At 48.0% G+C, this 20,782-nt stretch overlaps 1 protein-coding gene and 2 pseudogenes across 1 annotated transcript; 2 read left to right on the forward strand and 1 right to left on the reverse strand.

Annotated features, from left to right (window-relative positions):
• The first annotated feature begins 734 nt into the window (after positions 1-734).
• Positions 735-11,022, forward strand: LOC136528236 (disease resistance protein RGA2-like; annotated as a pseudogene).
• A 236-nt stretch (positions 11,023-11,258) lies between these two features.
• LOC136528241 (uncharacterized) lies at positions 11,259-20,575 on the reverse strand. Its single transcript, XM_066521177.1, has 5 exons — positions 20,439-20,575; positions 20,124-20,324; positions 19,738-19,987; positions 16,901-17,124; positions 11,259-11,779 (listed from the first exon to the last, which is right to left on the reverse strand). The coding sequence occupies exons 3-5, from the start codon at positions 19,779-19,781 to the stop codon at positions 11,598-11,600; spliced, it is 450 nt and encodes a 149-aa protein (XP_066377274.1). The 5' UTR covers positions 19,782-19,987; positions 20,124-20,324; positions 20,439-20,575; the 3' UTR covers positions 11,259-11,597.
• On the forward strand, positions 14,144-16,280 carry LOC136513486 (uncharacterized; annotated as a pseudogene).
• Positions 20,576-20,782: the final 207 nt, after the last annotated feature.

Consider the following 20,782-nt stretch of genomic DNA (forward strand, 5'->3'; position numbering starts at 1 on the left):
CATTTCCCGTGCCGGTGCCAGCGTGTCAGCACGAGTTGGCGTGCCACATAGCCGAAAGTGGTAAAAATGAAAGGAGCGCGAACTAAAATGGCTAAATTTGTAAGCGTCATTCTAAGAGTGCGATTCATGTAAGTGGCAATCGTAATAATGGTAAATATGTAAAAAGCCCCCACGGCTCTAACCCACTCCATGATGTCCCCATCTTTCATTGGAGTATTGGACACAGCCTTCCTTCAAATCCAGGCAATAACGGTGGAGCCGCCAGCGGGATCTGCTGTAGTCGTCGTCCGGCCAGCCCACATCGAGTCCATGGCCACGCGGCCGACGCCGTCATCTCCACGAAGCGCGTTGTTCTCCTCGAAATTTCGCTTCATCTGGCATGGTCGCAAGGTGAGCGAGAGTGGATGGTGCCTTTCTTGGCCTGGACTGTAAAGAAAACTTCTGTTAGATCTTGACTTGATTTGATCGTTGACTTACAGTCTTGTGCTCACATTCCTTTCAGTATCTTCTATGGCTGGGACGTGTGTAAAGTGTAAACAAATGCGCCTGGACGTGCTTATGAATGACAAAACAATGTTCGCCACTCATGACAAAAGCATTTGCAGAGATCTTGTGTCAAAAGTTCCCACCACCTAACAATAAACAAGAATAAGAAGGCTTACTAAGGTACGGCAATTGGCAAAATCCGCCCATTTAATTCGGTCTTGACACACCAAATGCACTTGAGGACCTGCCGAGTGCCCACCTGCCTCTGCTCTCTGTGGCCAAGGCCAACTGGCCACAGCCTCGACTCGCTAGGTGTACTAGATAATATCCTCAGGAACATAAAAAATGTCAAGGTATTCTTTTCGGCTATTTGCTATCTTCTTGTTGAAATCTTGTCTTACTGGCTTTGCAGCGCACACCTCTTTCTCTCTTGTTAGTAATGCTACCCGTTCAAAGCGAAAAGTAAGCAGCTTGTAGCAAATTGAGTAGTATTCTTCCTTCCCAATTGTTCACATGAAATGCAATTTGGTGCCTGTGAAATTAAAATTAATTTTTGAGGCAACAGGAGGGGTTTCCCTCTAGTGGTTAATAATTTTATTAAAAGGAGAATAAAAAGGGTCTTACAAGTTTGATCAAGAGACAAACTGTGAAATTAAAATTAATTAGGAAGTGATTTGAAGTGGTTTAACTTTGTTGCAGCAAGAACCAGTGAACCAGGACTGAAACGATGGCGGTGGTTCTCGATGCCTTTGCATCTTACGTCACTAGCTTGCTTACAGAGATGGCTCAAGAAGAAGTGGGAATGTTGCTGGGTGTTGCCGGTGAGATTGACAGCCTGGGCATCAAGCTCAGGGACCTCAAGAACTTACTCGCTGATGCTGACAGGAGGAACATCACCGATCAGAGCGTGCAGGGGTGGGTGAAAGAGCTCAAGGATGCCATGTATGATGCAATTGACATCCTTGACCTGTGTCAACTCATGGCCATGGAGCGTGGTGCGTCATCTGTGAGCATGCCTGGTCAGTATGGTTGCTGCAATCCATTGCTCTTCTGCCTGCGGAATCCTGTCTTTGCCCATAAAATCGGCAGCCGAATTAGGGCGCTGAACTAGAGGCTGGATAGCATCATGGAGAGGAGTGCTCAGTTCAGGTTCGTTAACCTCAGCTCCTACATGGAGCATAATAACAAGGTGACCTCTCACTCAGCTGGCAATTGTGAGACAACAGGGGAGCCTACACGGTCAGATGTGGTGGTTGGTGAGAAGATTAAAGAAGACACAAGAGAACTCGTGGAGATGCTAACAGAAAAAGAGGGCAGCAAGAGAGAAATTATGGTGGCTGCCATCGTGGGTGTTGGCGGCATTGGCAAGACCACCCTCGCCCGTGAGATCTTCAACCATGAGACCATCAAGGACAAGTTCGCAAAGAGGATATGGCTGAGCATCAATCAAGACTTTGACAAGGTTGAGCTGCTCCGAACCACCATCACACTAGCTGGAGAAGACCACCATGGCGAAAAAGCAATGGCTGTGCTCCAGCCAGCCCTTGCTGCTGCCTTGACAGGGAAGAAGCTGTTGCTGGTCATGGATGATGTGTGGAGCCACAAGGCATGGGAGGATTTGCTTGAAACTCCCTTGGTCAATGCTGTGCTTCGAGAAGGTAGCCGGGTCATCGTCACCACGAGAGATGAAAGAGTCGCCCGAGCAATGAAAGCAGCGCATCCCTACCACCATGTCGACAAACTGGGCCATACAGATGCCTGGTCATTACTCAAGAAACAGGTCTGTGCAATGTTTTCTGCCCTTAGATATTTGTGCCTGCAGTTTTGCAATCTGCCTCCAGTAGATTGATATATAGTTCAACAATTTGATACTCTGCACCGTACTATGTAGCTTTGTAGCTTTGTTCCTATATAATAACATATATAAAGATCTAATAGACTGTTAGATCTAATACTTTTTTTCATTACAAACTCCAGCATCTAAGGAAGTATCTGTACATACTCGCACAGAACTAGCACTAACATGACATGCATACCATAAACTGGAGCTTATAGAAGTTTTTTTATGGTTATACTTACACTGAGCTGGTCTAAACTTTGATTACAATGTGACTTCAAAAAAGGCACAATGTATTTTTTTTTTCTCAAACTAATGTACCAATCAAACAACGAAACCCCTCAAATTTCTAATCCAGCAACCCACCTATTAACATATGACACTGTAACATGACGCAACTGTGATATTTATTTTAGCGTTGCAGAAGGAACTATAGTTCCAGTAAATGTGTTGTTCTGCAGAAATAAGGATCAAAGCTAATGTTTGTGAGCTGGAGTTGAATAGGTGGTTCTTCACTAACTGTTTTGTTTTAAAATATTACCTGATCGTGCTACTAGAGGTGAAAATTTTGTCAGAATGTGCTCGATTGATATTAAATGAAAGAGTGAAGATAGCGGCATTATACTTAAAAAATAATAATGAACATAGACAGAGACATCACATACTGGCATAATCCATCAGTAGTTACTAAAGTAGTAGCACTGCCCAAGTGCTTCTGTAACACTTACCAGTTCTATGGGCTTGAACTGCATGCAGGTAGTCTCAAATGAGATACATGAAGCTGATATTGAGATGCTGAATGATACCGGAATGAAAATTATAGCAAAATGTGATGGTTTGCCACTTGCAGTGAAAGTGATGGGAGGGCTCTTGTGCCAGAAAGAGAGAAATAGAAGTGATTGGGAGAAAGTTCTGAATGATTCTGCATGGTCGGTTGCTGGAATGCCAGAAGAGCTAAACTATGCTGTATACCTAAGCTACGAAAATCTCTCTCCTTGTTTGAAGAAATGCTTTCTGCACTACTCCCTTCTCCCCAAAAATGTAGTATTTGGTTATGATATAATTGTTGGAATGTGGATCTGGTACGGCGACGAACCTTGGAGCGTAGAAAATATGGAGGAGAGGGAAAGGTTCGAGGTTTGGAGTCTCGGCGTCGAGAGGGTGGCGCCGTGGTGGGTTCTGCGAAGAAGAACAGGAAGAGGCGACACAGATGACGGAAAATAGGGGGCTGGGCGCCCAAGGGAGGCAATAGTCTCAATCCCAGGCTAATCCTCCTTCATCTCACGGTTTAGAGCCTTATAGGCCAGATTACAATCCATAACCAATCTCTCCTAATTTTCCTCCTTAAACTACTGCAAATATCTAACAGACTCCCTGGACTTAGCCACTATTACGACTCCTTCTCTCATAGGTCCTACCGACCATAACATCTCTCCCCTCCTTCGAAAAGAGCTCGTCCTCGAGCTGAAATGACGGATGAGCTGCGCGGAAATCATCAACTGGTAACCATGTTGCTTCTGAAGCTGGCATATCAGCCCACTGGACCAACACGTGCCAGGTTCCGCGACGAAGACTGGAACGGAGCACACGATCAGGCCGAAGCAGAGGACGACCGTGCCGAAGAGGAGGCAGCGATGGCACCGTCGACGGAGGAGGCCCTCGGAAAGGCTTGAGCACGCCAACATGGAAGACATCATGAATGCGAGCGCCTTGCGGAAGTTGGAGCCGGTATGCCACTTCCCCCACGCGCTCCAGCACTTGGTACGGCCCAGCGTACTTGGGAGCAAGCTTTCCACGCCTGCCCGGAGCGAGGGACTGAGTAGGGCGGTTAAGAAGACGAAGCCACACCCAGTCCCCCACTTGGAACTCCAGCTGGCGATGATTGGCGTCGTAGTACTTGCGGGCATGCTCCTGGGCCTGCAGAAGGCGAGCACGAACCTCAGCAATAAACTCATCGCGGTCGGAGAGGATAGAGTCCACGACATCAGTTTGGGCGCAACCAGGAGCATACGGCAGCAGCTCTGGAGGGGCGCGGCCATACACCATGACGAACGGCGATGTGCGGAGAGCTGAGTGGTAGGCGGTGTTGTAGCAAAACTCCACCCACGGCAGCCAGTCCAGCCAATCCCTGGGCCGATCTCCAGTAAGACACCTCAGATACATGGCGATGGTCTTGTTCACCGCCTCGGACTGCCCATCCGTCTGGGGGTGGAAGGCAGTACTCATGCGCAGCTGGACGCCCGCCTGGCGAAACAGATCCCGCCAAACTTGGCTGGTGAACACGGGGTCGCGATCGCTCATGATGGAATCCGGGAACCCGTGCAGGCGGACGATGTCGTGGAAGAAAGCGCGGGCGACGGACGTCGCGGTGTACGGGTGCCCCAGCGGGATGAAATGGGCGTACTTGGAGAACCTGTCAACCACGGTTAGAATAACACTCTTGCCGTGTACCTTGGGAAGAGCCTCGATGAAATCCATGGCTATGTCCGCCCAAACACGAGACGGCACCGGCAGCGGCTGGAGGAGCCCCGCCGGGTGCAAGGTCTCTATTTTGTTGCGCTGGCACACGACACAGGTGGAGACGAAATCCCGAACGACACGACGGTCGTGCTCGATGAAGAACTCAGTTCGGAGTCGCTGCAGCGTCTTCTGGATGCCCTTATGGGTGCCTGTATGTGCCTGCTGCAGCACGTCCTCCAGGACAGCCGAGGCCGAGGGAACGAAGACACGGCCCTTGTGGATGAGGAGGCCGTCCTTAACGCACCAATCAGTGCCCTGTGTGCCAGCCGCGACCGCGTCCCGGCGGTCACGGAGCTCCTGCGACGACTCCAGCTCTTGGCGAAGAACATCGAAGAGATGGAAGGTGGGCACCGACACCATGGCGAGGGCTGGAGCTGGAGCCGGAAGCGTAGCCAGCAGCGGAGCATCACCATCGCGTCGTGACAGGGCATCGGCGACCACGTTGAACCGTCCCGGGCGGTACTCGATGCGGAAGTCATATCCGAACAGCTTACTTATCCATTGGTGTTGCGGGATCGTGGACAGCCGTTGGTCGAGCATGAACTTCAGGGCATAATGATCTGTGCGGACGACGAAAGCACGGCCCCATAGGTACGGGCGCCAATGCCGCACCGCCTGGACGAGTCCGATTAGCTCGCGTTCGTATGCAGCCACTTTGAGATGGCGAGCTGCGAAGGGGCGGCTGAAGAACGCAATAGGGCCAGCGCCTTGGTGCAGCACTGCACCGAACCGGGGCCCGACGCATCACAATCGACCGTGAACTCGCTGCTGAAATCCGGCAAGTGAAGCACCGGCGCGGAGGACAGGGCCTCCTTGAGCGCCGAGAAGGCCTTTGCTGCGTCGTCGGACTAGCTGAAGCCTTCCTTGCGTAGGAGGCTGGTGAGTGGCGCAGCGAGGATGCCGTAGTCTTTGACGAAGCGCCGGTAGTAGCCCGCTAGACCAAGAAACCCACGCAGGCCACGGGCTGACCATGGCTGCGGCCAGGACTGGACTGCTGCAACCTTGGAAGCGTCCATGGCCACGCCATCCGGTGATATGACATGCCCCAGGTAGTGTACTGATGCAGCAGCGAAGGAGCATTTGGAACGCTTCAGATGTAACTGGTGCTCACGAAGGATGTCGAGGACGGCGCGCAGATGTTGTAGGTGCTCCGTCCATGTGGCGCTGTAAATCAGGATATCATCAAAGAACACCAGGACACAGCGACGGAGGAATGGCTTGAGAACGAAATTCATGAGGGCTTGGAATGTTGATGGCGCATTTGACAACCCAAAGGGCATGACTAGGAACTCGAAATGGCCCTGGTGCGTGCGGAATGTCGTCTTGGCAACATCAGTGGGGTGCACCCGCACCTGGTGATAACCGGAGCGTAGATCGAGCTTCGAGAAGAATTTGGACCCATGCAGCTCGTCCAGCAACTCCTCCACCACAGGTATAGGGAACTTATCCTTAATCGTCGCTGCGTTCAGGGCGCGGTAATCGACACAGAGCCTCCAGGAGCCGTCATGCTTCTTGACAAGCAGGACTGGTGCTGAGAACGGGGAGGTGCTGGCCCTGATGGTCCCCTGCCGAAGCATCTCATCACATTGCCTCTCCAACTCATCTTTCTGAAGCTGTGGGTAACGGTAGGGCCGAACAACAACAGGATCAACAGCCGGCTTGAGATGGATGCGGTGGTCACAAGGTCGAGCAGGAGGGAGACCGATCGGGGCTACGAACACCTCTGCATAAGAGTCGAGCAGACGCTCTAGCAGCATGGGCTCCGTCCCCTTGGCCGGGAAGAGCTGACCAGCGTGCAGACGGCCTGTCGGAGGAATGTCAGAGCGCGTCGACCCAATGCCTTTCCACAGGACGCGGCGCCCCTGGTGAGTGAACGTCATGCAAAGGTCATCGAAGTCCCAGAGTATGGGTCCAAGGGTGCGAAGCCACGTGATCCCAAGGACCATGTCATAGCAGTCCAGCGGAATGGCAAAGCAATCCACTGAGAAGAACTCCTCGCCGATCTTGATAGCGACGTCGCGCGCCAGGCCACGGCAAGCCACGCGGTCGCCATTGGCAACCACTACGTGGGCGCCACCGCTGTCGTGGAAGTGGAGCCCGACGCGGCGCGCAGCGTTCATGCTGACGAAGTTGTGCGTGGAACCGGAGTCGAGTAATGTTGTGAGCTCGTGGTCGCCAACCTGGACACGCAGCTGCATCGTGTCCGCCGTGCATATGCCGGTGATCGTGGACAGGGAGATCAAAGGGGCATCCGGTTCGAACGGAGGGTGCCCCTGGTCCTGGATGGCCGGAGCAGCAGGATCATCTTCAGCCGGCTCCTCCTCAATGAAGTCTGCAACTTCAAGGTAGAATAGGCGAGCGCACTTATGGCCACGAACATAAGGCTCATCACAGTTATAGCAGAGCCCTTGCTTGCGCCGCTCCGCCATGGCCTCCGAGGACAAGCGTTCGAAAGTGCGAGTCGGCTGGAGAGGCGAAGACGATGACGTTGAAGCTGATTGCGGAGTCGGAGCCGACGCGGTCTGATTGCCCGCAAACCGGCGCGGCGCGCATGGGGGCGCCGGGAGAGCCAGCAGGGCTGACGAGTTGTGTCGCTCATATGCGCGTGCGAGACGCACAGCGCACTGGAGATCTTGGGGCTCTTGGAGTTCGACATCAGCGCGGATTTGCTCTGGGAGGCCACCGGTGAACAGTTGCGCTTTCTGCAGCGGTGTGAGAGCACCGGCGTGCGCTGCCCGAGCCTGGAACAGCTCCATGTAGGCCTCCACCGTGGAGGTGAAGGGGAGGCGCGCCAGCTCGGCCAGGTGGTTGGTGCTGAAGGGAGGGCCGAACCGCTGCTGACAGAGCTGTTTGAACGGCTCCCACTCCGGGCGTCCCGAATCACGTTCCAAGTCCAGGTACCACTGCCTGGCCATCCCCTTGAGGTGGTAAGACGCAAACCAGACACGATCTGACGGCCAAGTTTGATATCCATGGAAGAATTGTTCGCAGGTCGTCAGCCAGCCGAGAGGATCCTCGGTACCTTCATAGATGGGTAGGGACAGCTTGGGAAACCGGGGAGTGAATGTGGTGTCATGGCCAGCCGGCGTGTGGAAAAGGTACTGGGCTGATTGGATGGGGACGGTGGTGGACGGTGAAGCCCTCGATCCGTTGATGATGGACGAGAGGGATGGGACAGGTGATGGGGAGTGCGGGAAGCTGATTTGGGTGATGGGAACGCCTGTGGATGGGGGTGGGCGCGGTGGCGGCAATTGGGGTTGCGAGCGCTGCGGCTGGAACGGGATGTGATATGGCGAAGTGGTGCCGAGCTCGGAGATGACCGGCTCGGATGCCGGCGGAGCCGGGATGCCACCGTATCCCGGCATGCCGTACAGCGGCAAGGGCAGCGAGGGGGCGGGACTGCGATCCTCCAGCGCAGTCACGCGCAGTGCCAGGGCCCCTAGTTGATGCTGCATCCCATAGATGGCGGCCGTAAGTTGATTGAAGGCCTCCTGCGGCGTTTGCGGCGGCGGCGGCGGCTGGGAATAAGCCAGCAGGAGGGTGGGGATGATCTGTTGTGGGGTGGTGGTGACGGCGAGCGGCTGTGTGGTGGTGGCTATGTCGGCGGTGGTGGTGGGCGGTGGTGCTGTAGTAGATGCGATGGCGGCGGCTGCAGTGGTGGTGGGCAGAGAGGGTGGCTGTGAGGAAGAAGACATGGTCTCTGATACCAGGTTGGTACGGTGACGAACCTTGGAGCGTAGAAAATATGGAGGAGAGGGAAAGGTTCGAGGTTTGGAGTCTCGGCGTCGAGAGGGCGGCGCCGTGGTGGGTTCTGCGAAGAAGAACAAGAAGAGGCGACACAGATGACGGAAAACAGGGGGCTGGGCGCCCAAGGGAGGCAATAGTCTCAATCCCAGGCTAATCCTCCTTCATCTCACAGTTTAGAGCCTTATAGGACAGATTACAATCCATAACCAATCTCTCCTAATTTTCCTCCTTAAACTACTGCAAATATCTAACAGACTCCCTGGACTTAGCCACTATTACGACTCCTCCTCTCATAGGTCCTACCGACCATAACAGGATCAGTGAAGGTTTTGTTCATGGAAGCTCATTAGATGAACTAGAATAAACAGGAAGACATTACTACAAGGAGTTAATTGTGAGGAACCTCATAGAGCCAGACAAAGAGTATTTCGATCAATATCATTGTACCATGCATGATGTTGTTCGCTCATTTGGTCAATTTGTGGCTGGAGATGAATTGCTAGTAGCTCACAATGAGGAAATTGGTATCATCAGTAAACTCAATGCGCAAAAGTTTCTTCGGCTGTGTATAGAAACAAGAGGGTCTGAATCAAGTGAATTACAGTGGAGCACGTTACAAGCACAAAGACATCTGAGAACACTAATAACATTTGGCCATTTCAATATTAAGCCTGGTGATTCGCTAATTGCTTTTCCAAGCCTCCGGACCTTGCATATACAATCTTCAAATGTTGCCGCACTGGTTGACTCTCTGTATCAACTGAAGCACTTGAGGTATTTGTCCATACGTTACTGTGATATATCTAGACTACCAGAAAAGATTGGCAAAATGAAATTATTGCAGCTCATTAGCCTTAGAGGATGTGAAAATCTGACAAAACTTCCTGACAGTATTTTAAAGTTAGGACACCTAAGGTATCTAAGCCTTACTGGCACAAGTATAACTGATGGTATACCTAGGGGTTTTGGTGGCTTAACAAATTTGAGGAAACTATATGGGTTTCCAGCCCACATGCATGGCAATTGGTGTAGTTTGGAAGAGTTAGGCCCTCTTTCCCAGCTCAGGGATCTTGCTATAAAAGGCCTCGACAATGTATCTGCCACCTCATTTGCAGCAAAGGCGAGGCTTGGCGCCAAGGAGCATCTGACCTATTTGACTTTAGGGTGCAGCAGTAAACTAGGTGATGCTGGGTTGATCTCAGAAGAAGGAAGCATCTCTGAGGAGGAGGAGCGGCGAATCGAAGAGGTGTTTGATGAGCTATGCCCTCCATCGTCTTTAAAGAGCCTCGATATCGGAGGATATTTTGGTCAGCATCTCCCAAGGTGGATGATGTCGTCAAAGGCACTGGTGGCCCTTAAGTTCCTAAGGTTTCTAACAATAGATGACCTTGCCTTTTGTTCCCAGCTCCCTGATGGTTTATGTCAGCTCCCCTGTTTGCAGCTCCTGCAGGTTGACCACGCTCCAGCCATCAAGCGTGTGGGACCTGATTTCCAGGGGCCCTACCATCATCATTGTCATGGCCATCCATCTCAGGCAGGGGCAATTTTTCCTAGATTGCATAGGCTGGAGTTCATTGGAATGGTGGAGTGGGAGGAGCAAACTTATGTGCAAGCCATGCCTGTTTTGGAGCTGCTCCTACTGAAGAGGTGCAAGTTGAGGCGCATTCCGCCTGGTCTTGTGTATCATGCAAGGGCTCTTAAGAAGTTGTGCGTATATGAGGTTCAACAACTCAGCTCTCTGAAGAATTTGACTTCCATAGTTGAGCTTGATGCGTTTCACAACCCTAACCTGGAGAGTATAACTAACCTCCCAAGATTGCAAAAGCTTACAATTTGTAAGTGCGAAAAGATGAAATTTCTGCATGGCATGCCCTCAATCCAGAGGGTCGGGCTGGAGGATTACCGCATGGAAACACTCCCAAGGTTCTTGCAAAATGTGAGTCCTAAGCACCTCCTAGTGGACTGCAGTCGAGCACTGCTCACTTCCATAGCCACTGCACAATCTGGCACCGAGTGGGACAAGGTGAAACATATCCAGCACGTCAGTGCCTACGCGCGTGATGGACGAAATGGTATGTCTTCTCCACAAGAGAACCCGAGAACTCCGAGAATAACATCATCGGCAGCTCATCCAAACCTGAAGGTACTTAACCCAGCCACTTCATCTACATTGCTTTCCCTAGTCTCATGTTGTTTCCGTCTTTCCTCTGTTACCGCGAAGTCTGAACTTGTTTGTCTTTTTTGCTATTTGATTCACTGTACCAACTCAGGGGATGAAGAGGAACATGTTGGTACAAGAACACCATCTCAAGCGAAAAAGAAAGTATGCAGAACGAGTGGAGGGAAGAATACTGTTTTGTAGCATGGGTATTTGGTTGGGAAATTTCAGGATTCCATTTGGATAGAGTATCTTGCATGAGAGCAGACATCAAAAGAATTCATAGAAGAAAATAGAAACATAGGCGCAGCTTTGCCGCACCCTTGATGGAGCTGGCCCAGCTCAGGATATATATACCTTGTGATCCAAATGGATTATCAGTTCGTCACTGTTGTTAATAGATTTAGGTAAGCAGCAATAGTAATTCTTGATCTACTGTATTCATCTTAACAATGCCAGTACACATTTCATCTCTTTTGCATACTTTGTATGCTATCTGTTTTGTGTTTCACAGGGGAGAACAGTGGGCATCACAGGACTGTTTTGCTCCTTGGATGTGCTTTCTAAATCTAAAAACTATCTTATATAACTAATAACCTTTTATTACCTTGTAATCTTTCTGCATTCTCTCCATGGACGTGTCTTCCAAATCTGACAACAAAACTGAAAACTATCTTAACAAGCAATGCACCCCAAAAACCTTCTCTTACTTTCATGCTTTCCTTCGATGTGCCTTTCAAATCTGAAAACAGAGTGAAAAGAAAAGGAAGAGAATAAATGTTGGCCAGAGCTTTATGAAACAGCCACAGCCAGCTGCAAATAAGTCCTGCCGAACAGGTAACCCAAACATCAGTCACTGAAACCATAATACTGTCTAACATCGGCAAAATGTCCTCCAACATACAAGGTCCCCTTTGGGTGCTTCACTCTTGCAGTGCACGCGTAACAATTCTCTGCATCATAGCCAACCTTGCTCAAGTCTGGGAAATCGTACTTCAGAGCCTCTTCCACGGTTGGGAAACCTACACCACCTGCAAGCAGAAAAGATATTTCATCATTTTAATAATGCATCGACCTAGAATTTACTTTTCGTAAAGGGATTGGCAGAAAAACCAGTGACAATATACACCGTACATTTGTGGTGAAGCTAAGGCGAAGGAGAAAACAAAGAATGATATTCACACTACCTCGCCAACACTCTCACGGTGCAATTGGTCAGCTCAACACGCCACAGAAGCGGTTGGCTGAGCCAGCCCGGGTTCGAGTCACGGCACCATCTTCTTAAGACAAAAATCAGGGGGACATCTCTCCCCCTGGTCAATTTTTTTTTTATATTCACACTACCTTATATCAGAGTATGTCAGAAAGACCATAGCCTACCTAACCGACATGCATTCTCATGATACGTCACTGAAGATAGAATAAGCTCCAGCGTCCAAACAGATAATATTGCTACCACGAGTGGACTGCAACTACAGTCGTACAACACCAGTAAGGCAGTAACTATGGTTCCATAAGAGATTCTAAAAACTTTTCTTTTACAGAGGTGATAAAGTGATTTTACACAAGGCAAAGCTCCAGCTCCAAGATCCATGCTGGATTTTGAGTTTGCAAGCCAAAATAAAATGTTTTAGATCTTTGTTTAAAATTCAAAATAAGAATAAAATGACTTAATCAAATACCTTTAATTCATCTACAGCTCCAGATCCATGAATTTCTGGAGCTAGATAGGAGTAGCTCCAAGAAATCCATGATTTTCTGGAGCTGGAGCTTTGCTAAACAGGGCCAATATCACAACAAGGTGATATCGAAGTTGTGGCCCAGATACTATGGTCTTGTGATGTTGCAATCAGTGAACCATGCTTGAAACCAAAACAAAGATTGTATTTTCCCCCTTTGCATAAAAGATAGTTTGGACCCTAAACTGATCACCACAACCAACATATATGTTAAAAAATTGTTCAGTAATCTAAGAGTAAAGTTCACAAAACTACAATTATTTTGATATAATACTCACAAACCTACAACTTTTTTGACATGTACCATAAACCTGCAACTATTCTTAAGGAGGTTACCAACTTTTGTGCAACTTCCATTACTGACGTCGTGGGCTCCACTTGTCGGTGTCACAAGCAACTAAAAGTGCCCTTTTCTAGAAGCCACGTCATCTATCCATGTTGGTGGCTCATGTGGTCAGTGGCCTTGCAGGCTGCTCACAGCACAGCAAGCAAGCACTTATGGTGGGGGATCTTAAACATCTGTGTGTGAGGTTGCAGCATTGTGAGTGCGCCTAGTGGCACCCCCATCTTGCCCCAAACTTAGAAGAGAAGGTGAATGATCATGACGAGGCAGTGGACCGCAACAAGCTGAGCTTCGACTTGGTGATGGACCTCGGTGGTGGGATGAACTCCAGCGGTGCTGGTTCTACGAGCGGCGGGAGCAGCGCATGGAATAGCAGGTCAGTCACCCCTTTTTGCCTGGTTCTACCTTAACTCAAGAGATGCAAGGTGAATTTGTGCATGAAATAGGGCTAATACCTGTTGTTCTGTGTTCCAATGTGAATAAAGCCACTTTAGGGTACTGATTTGCTGATGTGCTACACCTGTTTGTTGAATCAATTTGTGGCAGATTCTTGGGGTTTCCCTAAAATTGGTTGTTTGGTGCTTTTTCTCAGGAAAGATGAGCTCAAAGGGTGTACTGCGATGAGCCCGTGACAGATCCAGGCATGGTGATCAGGGAATGAACCATGGTTGGATTTGTTTCTTCAACTTGTTGGCTATGGCAAAGAAGATGGGTAGTTCAGTTGATTACATTTACTACAAGAGAGGGGATGGTAGAAGAAAGCTTAGCAAATCTTTGCAGCATTGTTTCAGACGCAGATGTGACAGAGATGATGAGGTGTTATGATGATCTAAGGAAAATAAGCATTGTCCTGATGAAAAGGAAAGCAAGTGGTCCCATGTCTCGCCAGTGAAATTCTACCAGACTGTTCCAGGTGTTGTCCCTTAGAATGTTGTAGTTGAGCAGGAAGATGACATTTCAAATGATGAGTCCTGAAGAGGAGTCCATGTGAGGATTTTAGTAGTTTGATTCTGGGAGAGGAATGAGCTAAGGAGGCACCTGGTAGAGATGCAGAACAGTCGTGCAGACCCATCTGAACATTGTGAAGGTGATACAGAGATTTGTTTGTCCCAAAGAGCCAAGTCAAGGAGGATGTTGGTGGACCAAACAAGGAAAACTTGCAACCCATGTGCGATGAGGCAACCTCCTCAAAACCGCTGACTAATAAAAGGAGATGTAAGAAAGCTATAAATGCTACTGAAGTTGTTTCTACTGATAACTGATGGAGGAGCTATGTCAGATCCACCCAGTGAAGGAGATGGAGACAGCTTAGATTCAGATGATGATGGTGGTGCTGTGAAAGTAGGGAAGAAAAGGAATGAGGAAGCAGCCAAGGGGTGTGAGGATATGGTACAATGAACAAGCTTGATCCATCCCAAATTCTGCAAGGGTCCATGCTTTACTGATATGAAGCAACATGGGAGGGGTTTCAAGTCTTAATGCGCAGGGTAGAGATTATAGTTTTTTGCAAAATGAACCTCATGGAGTTATTGTGCAATGAGAAGAAGAGAATTGTCCTTTCTACATGACAGCATGTACTATTGCAAGGAGTCCACTGTTGTGATTAGGGAGCTAGTTGAACCACATAAATGTGGTACCACTAAGAGTAGCAGAGTAAGCAGTGAATTCATTGCTTTGAAGTACAAATACGGAGTGACCCTCTTTGGAAGGTTACAGCTCTCATGGATGAGGAGTACAGGAAGCATGGAGTGGAGATAACCAAGAACATGGATTATAGAACAAGGTCTAAAGCTTGCGAGACAATGTTAGGTAACCACAAGGAGCAGTATAGGAGGATTAGGGACTACTCATACTGTACTTGACAGGAATACAGGTAGCCATGTGAGTCACCGCAGTAAAAGGATTAGCCAGGGCTTAAATCCAAGGTTCTTTGGCATTTTCATGTGCCTTAATGCTCAGATACAAGGCTTTTTAAATGGTTGTAGGCCATTTGCAGATGTTGATGGCTGCTTTGTGACAGTTAGCAATGGGGCTCAGGTTTTGGCTGCAACTGCAAGGGATGGCAATAATAACTGTTTCCTGTAGCATTTGGTATCGTAGGCGAGGAGGATAAGGAAAACTGGGTGTGGTTCAGCTAGATGCTAGAAGAAGCTATTGGAAATGGAGCAAAGCATGGTGGTTGGACAATTATGCCGGATAGACAAAAGGTAAGAACAACCAAATTCGATCATGTTAATAAACTTTGTGAAACTCATGTGAAAATAAAAGGCACACAAACTCTTCTGTGTTGGCTTCATCTTGGGATGGTTTTTTTATGCTGCCATATATGCTTATACAGAATTTTACTACAAGATTGCAATGGAAAATCTAAAAGATGCAAATGAAAAGGCATTTGAATGGCTTAACAAAATACCAGCCAAGTATTGGAGTAGGCATGCTTTCAGACTAATAGCAATACTGATCTAGTTGTCAACAACTTGAGTGAGGTTTTCAACGACTATAAAATCGACTACAGAGATAAGCCCATTGAGACCATGATGGAATGCGTCAGACCTAGGCTCATGACACGGACTTGCAACGAGAGTTAGAAAAGGATGGCTGGTAAATAACTCCAGCCATGGTTGAGAAATTAAAAAAAAAGGGCAGACCCAGTGCCGGAGGCTCCCACATGAGTGTGGTCTGGGAAGGGAAAAAAACGAGGCAAGCCTTCCCCCCGCAAAATCTGCGGAGAGGCTGCTTCGAACCCACGACCTAGTGACTGTAGAAATTAGAGTTAGAAAAAAAGGATGCCAGGTACTGTAGGCAATTGCAGACAGGGATTAATCTTTGGCAGGTTAGTGGTGGGGACAGAACATATGCTGTCTGAAGAGGAGTCGATGGGATTTATCTGGATTACCATGCAAATATGCGATTGCTGCCTTTTTCAAGATGAAGCAAAGGCCAGAAGACTGTTAATGACTGGTTCAAGAAGGATAAGTATCATGAGGATGTAATATTTCCTGTTCCTCAGCAATGTGGATGCGTCGTGACTGACACTGAAGATATCGCACAGTTTACTAAGCAGCTTGGAAGGCCAAAGGAAAGTAGAAGAAAATCAGCCGAAGAACCTGCAAGATCTGGGAATGCAAGGCTTGACACTGTCAATTGTAACAATTGCGATGGTCAGAGCCACAACTATAGGGGCTGCTCAAAGAAGCTTCGGACAGATTTGGAGCTTAGGAAGAGAAATATAGAGGTAGGCAATGAGGTAAGCCTAAGAGAAAAAACGTGTTGCCTTTGTTTTACTTTTGACACGTATTTGTCCTTGCAGCGAAACTAGCTCTTAAGCAAGATCCATGGACAGGAAGAGGCAGAAGAGTGAATGCTGGTAACATGGGAAGGGGCAAACTTCAGGGGCATCTGTTTGGCGCGTACAACAGTAAAATGGATTGTCAGCTGCCACAACTTAGGATTTTTTTGCTAGCTGGAAGCGATCTCATTACGTAACACTGAACCCATGTCACCTAAACAATTGCATGGTTAACTTGAAAGCATCACTTATTTTTTATGGTCAACATCAGAGTTATCTCAAATGAACTTGCTTATATAATATTATTATTTTTTTTTTTTTGGGTGGGGGGGGGGGGGGGTCATAAGGATTCCATGAACAAATATCTTGCTCAAAAACACACTTCAAGAATATATTGCCAACTCAGTATAGATTTGCACAATATATCGACATCAATTGCCATGGAGCTATTAGTTGGGCAGTGATGGCGGTCATACGATAGCGTCGATAAGGCGCGATTGGATAGATGACATGACTCGCAGAAACCGGCGCTGTTAGTTGCTTGTGACACCGACAAGTGGGGTCCACGACATTGGTAACAGAAATTGCAGTTCTTTGGTAACCTATGTCAAAGTAGTTGTAGGTCTATGGTACATGTCAAAAAGGTCGTGGGACCGTGGGGTATTATGTCAAGATAATTCTAATTTTGTAAAATTTACTCTTAATCTAAACATAAAGAATGATCCATTGTACCAATTATATAAAAGCATATGGACCAACTGAGAAGGCACGAATTATATACCAGTATCAGAAGACGAGACGGGACAACAGCAGGTGACATCCTCCACCTGAGCCGGTGACATCCTCCACCTGAGCCCTAACACATTCTTTGATCTCCCCAAAGAAGAGCTGTGAGTGTCCATACTCATCCTGAGCATAGAAGTTCGTGTGGTAGTAAGCATGGCCATCTTGCTCTTCAACCCTGTAGAACCCATTACTTGGTTCATGCTTGTACACAAAGTTGACCTACAAAAGAAATATAGAGGCTTAATTATTATTAGTAACTTGATATGTACATTCAGAATGTCATGTATAGCTAAAATGATGCGATTAAGGTGAATTTAATCAATTTTCCAAGTACCCAGTCTTTTCAAGCTCTGATGCACAGATACACCAAGGAGGTGCCGTATCCCGTATTGGATACATATCCGATACCGATACTTGCACGAAACACAGTGGATACTTGTATGGAGTGTCAAAGACTAAAAGTTGCTCTATTTTGCATCATTTAGTCACTTAATCATTCCTGTTGCATTAATATATTTAAGTTTGTTATGTACTTTAAGTCACAAGGTTTCTTATTTGAAGTTGTTTTCTTACTTAACACTGTTGCTATCCCTATATATTTATTAGTATTATAATATATTAGCCGTATCCTCGTGTCAGCATGTTTTCAAAAATGGCGAATCCGCGTGTCCGTATCGTGTCTTATCCGATACACGTATCCATATCTGGGCATCATAGTTTTCAAGTGCATCTTCGCTCATCCCGTCCTACTGAAAACCATCCCCTCGACCTCTCCGCATTGCCCTCGCCCCTGCTCCTGCTCTCAAATGGCCCTGCTACAAACCTCTCCGCCGGTTCACACGTTCACATCTTTGCCAACATCCCTACTTTGGTGATGTTATTTTCTGTGTTCTATAATTGCCTTTACTTCTCCATTTCCTACTTTGTTGTATAATCTGAAGCTGTCATCTGGAATCGTGTCTCTGATTATTTGAGCTCTCATGTGGAATAATCTCTCTGATTAAGTTTGTTGACTGCATTTTGGAGCTATCATCTGGAATACCCTCTCTGATTAAATTGTGTGATAATGTTTTTATCCGTATTCTGCACCATGGTCAATACTTAAGAAGAAAAAAATATTATGGAGTCTCTATATGGCTGAAATTAAATGTTTGGTTTTGAAGAGACAGCTGAGCAATCTGTGCCAATGCTTACAAAGTCTGAGGAACATTTCTGAATAACATGGTATTCCGACCAATAATGAACACTTAATACACACCGTATTTGGTTATCACTAAGGTATCAGGTTTTGCTAGATAATATGATACAGACAATACTCCCTCCATTCCGTTATACCAGGCGTACTCTCATTTTTCATTTTGGCCACTATACCGGGCGGGCTGGAGAATCAAGGAGGCACTTAATTAGACCACTCAAAACCGAAACGTCTCATGCATGGAATGGCACCTTTGGTTCATTAAATGAAGGCATGGATGCATACGTGGCCTGTATACTACTGGCTACAGACGGAACGACGGTTAGACTTCATGGCCAGGGACACAGATAAGTGTGCGAGTTAATATGATTTGCATGTGACCGAAGGTCGTCCTTGGTATCTGTAAACACCATTGTCACGCCTGGTAAAAGGGAACAGAGGGAGTACTTTTTTGCAGGAATAGCTTATTCATGTTTTCCAACAAATAATTTATACTCTGTAATTTTGATCATGTTTCTTCAGGTAGCAACCTGGTTAACCTTTGTTTCTCTGCTATGCATAATCAGTGTCTTATCATTTGTGCTTGAAGTATGGAGCTCATGCGTTATCAGTACTCATGTGCAAGCTTTTGGGACATAAAGGTCTCTAACGCATCAAGTATATGTAATCATCTTTAAGAAAAACAAGATAGTGTATTCGGTAGCATGCTTTGTTGGCCCTCGATCTCCTTGTACAGGTAAGCAGCTAGCTTACCAGCTCACTCACACTTGGCTAGAGGTTGAAGAAGGGGGTGAGCACAGAGCACACACAGCACACACAAGAGCTCTGAACTTGAGCTCTGAAACTGAATGTGGCAACTGAACTGAATATTGCATTGCTATGCTATTGGTATATATACAACTCTTGTACCAACTATAAGGTACACAAGAGTATGGCTGGGTACAGCCTCAAATACTCCTAGTACTACTAGTACATGGCTGAAATCAGCATCTACCAACTATGTATGGCTGATGTATGCCACTACATCTAGTGGCCTATTGCCATATCTAATTGTACAGCTAGTACAAGGAGGTGATGGCTTATTGCCATACCTCAACAGGACAGCAAGAGCTGACCATTGCCAACCCCTGCTGTGCAGCAAAAGAGAGGGGCAGCAGCAGATTACAACTTACATGCTTGTGAAGGGTAATCGAAATACTATTATCTAGGCGGCTAAGCCGGGCTGTAAGTTTGTTTTTGTAACTTCTTAGATTTCATTCTAGATGCTATATTCTTTTTTAACCCTAAAATGAGAGTTGCATCCTGCTGGTGCACCGTACATGTCAGCGCCCTTCAGCTGATGCTTACATCATTTTAAGACATAGCTACAGGCTACAGCAATCGCGAAAATTTGCTGGTTGTCCATCTAGCCAAAAGAACTAGTAGTCTGCAATGACTAAACCTTGGTTTCAGTTTTTAACTGACAACAACCCGCAGCAATGCATGCGAGGTTTGCTAGTTGTACTAGCACATGTTTGATCAAATAGATGCCTCAGGAACAATAGTGTGCAAGATAATCGTCATGTAGAAATAAATGAATAGCCAACATATCGAAATGTGTGAGACGATGGCGCTATGCAATAGATGAAACAGCTTACCTTATGCTTGATGTTATATTGCTTGATGCAGGTCTTGGCATCATTGACAAAACCAACCCACAGAGCGGCTGCTTGGTCACGTGGGAGACAAGGAAATAGTTTGATACCTAACTCGGCAATTGATCCGTCATCAGTACCATCCTCCCCAGCGCCACCGTGCTATGCAAGGGTCCCAACCTCGGGTGGGTGGAGGGTGACTCCCGCTCCGGCCTCAGGTGGGGGGAGTGCGACATGCTGCTTCTGCGGCGACCTGCAGATCATGAACCAGTTGCAAAAGGACGTTGGGTCAGATTAAGCACATTTGAGCGAGCAAAGATCGTGTACCTCAATCGAGTGCAGAATTGGGGGTGGGTTGGACGAAATTAAGAGTCTGTGAGGGTACTTACTCCGGTGGCGACCTGCTCTTGACTCGGCGAGTGGGGGAAAGCTCGTCGCCGACGGAGCGCTTGATGACGCGTGGAGGACTCTCAGCTTCGACGGAGGCGCGGCTGGAACCATCTTCCCCGGGGCTGCTGTACTGTGCAGGTGGCAGGGCTCCCATTGGAACCTCGGGTGAGGGGGGAGTGACCGGCTGCTTCTCCGGCGACCTGTGGAACAGTGGATTTGGGTTAGGTTAGAGTCCATGTATCGATCGACCGACGGAAGGAAAGATTGGGGGGAACTAGCGTCGATGGAGTGAAGAATCGAGCGAGGGCACTTACGCCGGCGGCGACCTGCTCTCTTAGGCGGCGAAGCGGGGGAGCCCTTACGCGGAAGGAGGCCCACCAGACGCTGCGCCGCCTCAACGTTGGCGCTGCTGGAGCCGCATCTGACGCCGCGACCCGTCCCGTCCCGTCCCCGTCCCCGCACCTTGCGGAATCAGATCGTCTATTGCCTCCTGAACTTTCTTCTGCAGTTGCGACAAATCCGACCACTCGTACGTATCCGACGGTGAGCAGAGTATATGCGCTGCCCTCATCTCCACGCTGGGCTTTGGCCCAAGAGACTTTTCCTCAGTGTCATTATAAAAGGTCATAATCCTACGTGTATCCATGAAAAAATTCAA

Source organism: Miscanthus floridulus, chromosome 2, assembly GCF_019320115.1.
Source record: "Miscanthus floridulus cultivar M001 chromosome 2, ASM1932011v1, whole genome shotgun sequence".
Lineage (NCBI taxonomy): Eukaryota > Viridiplantae > Streptophyta > Magnoliopsida > Poales > Poaceae > Miscanthus > Miscanthus floridulus.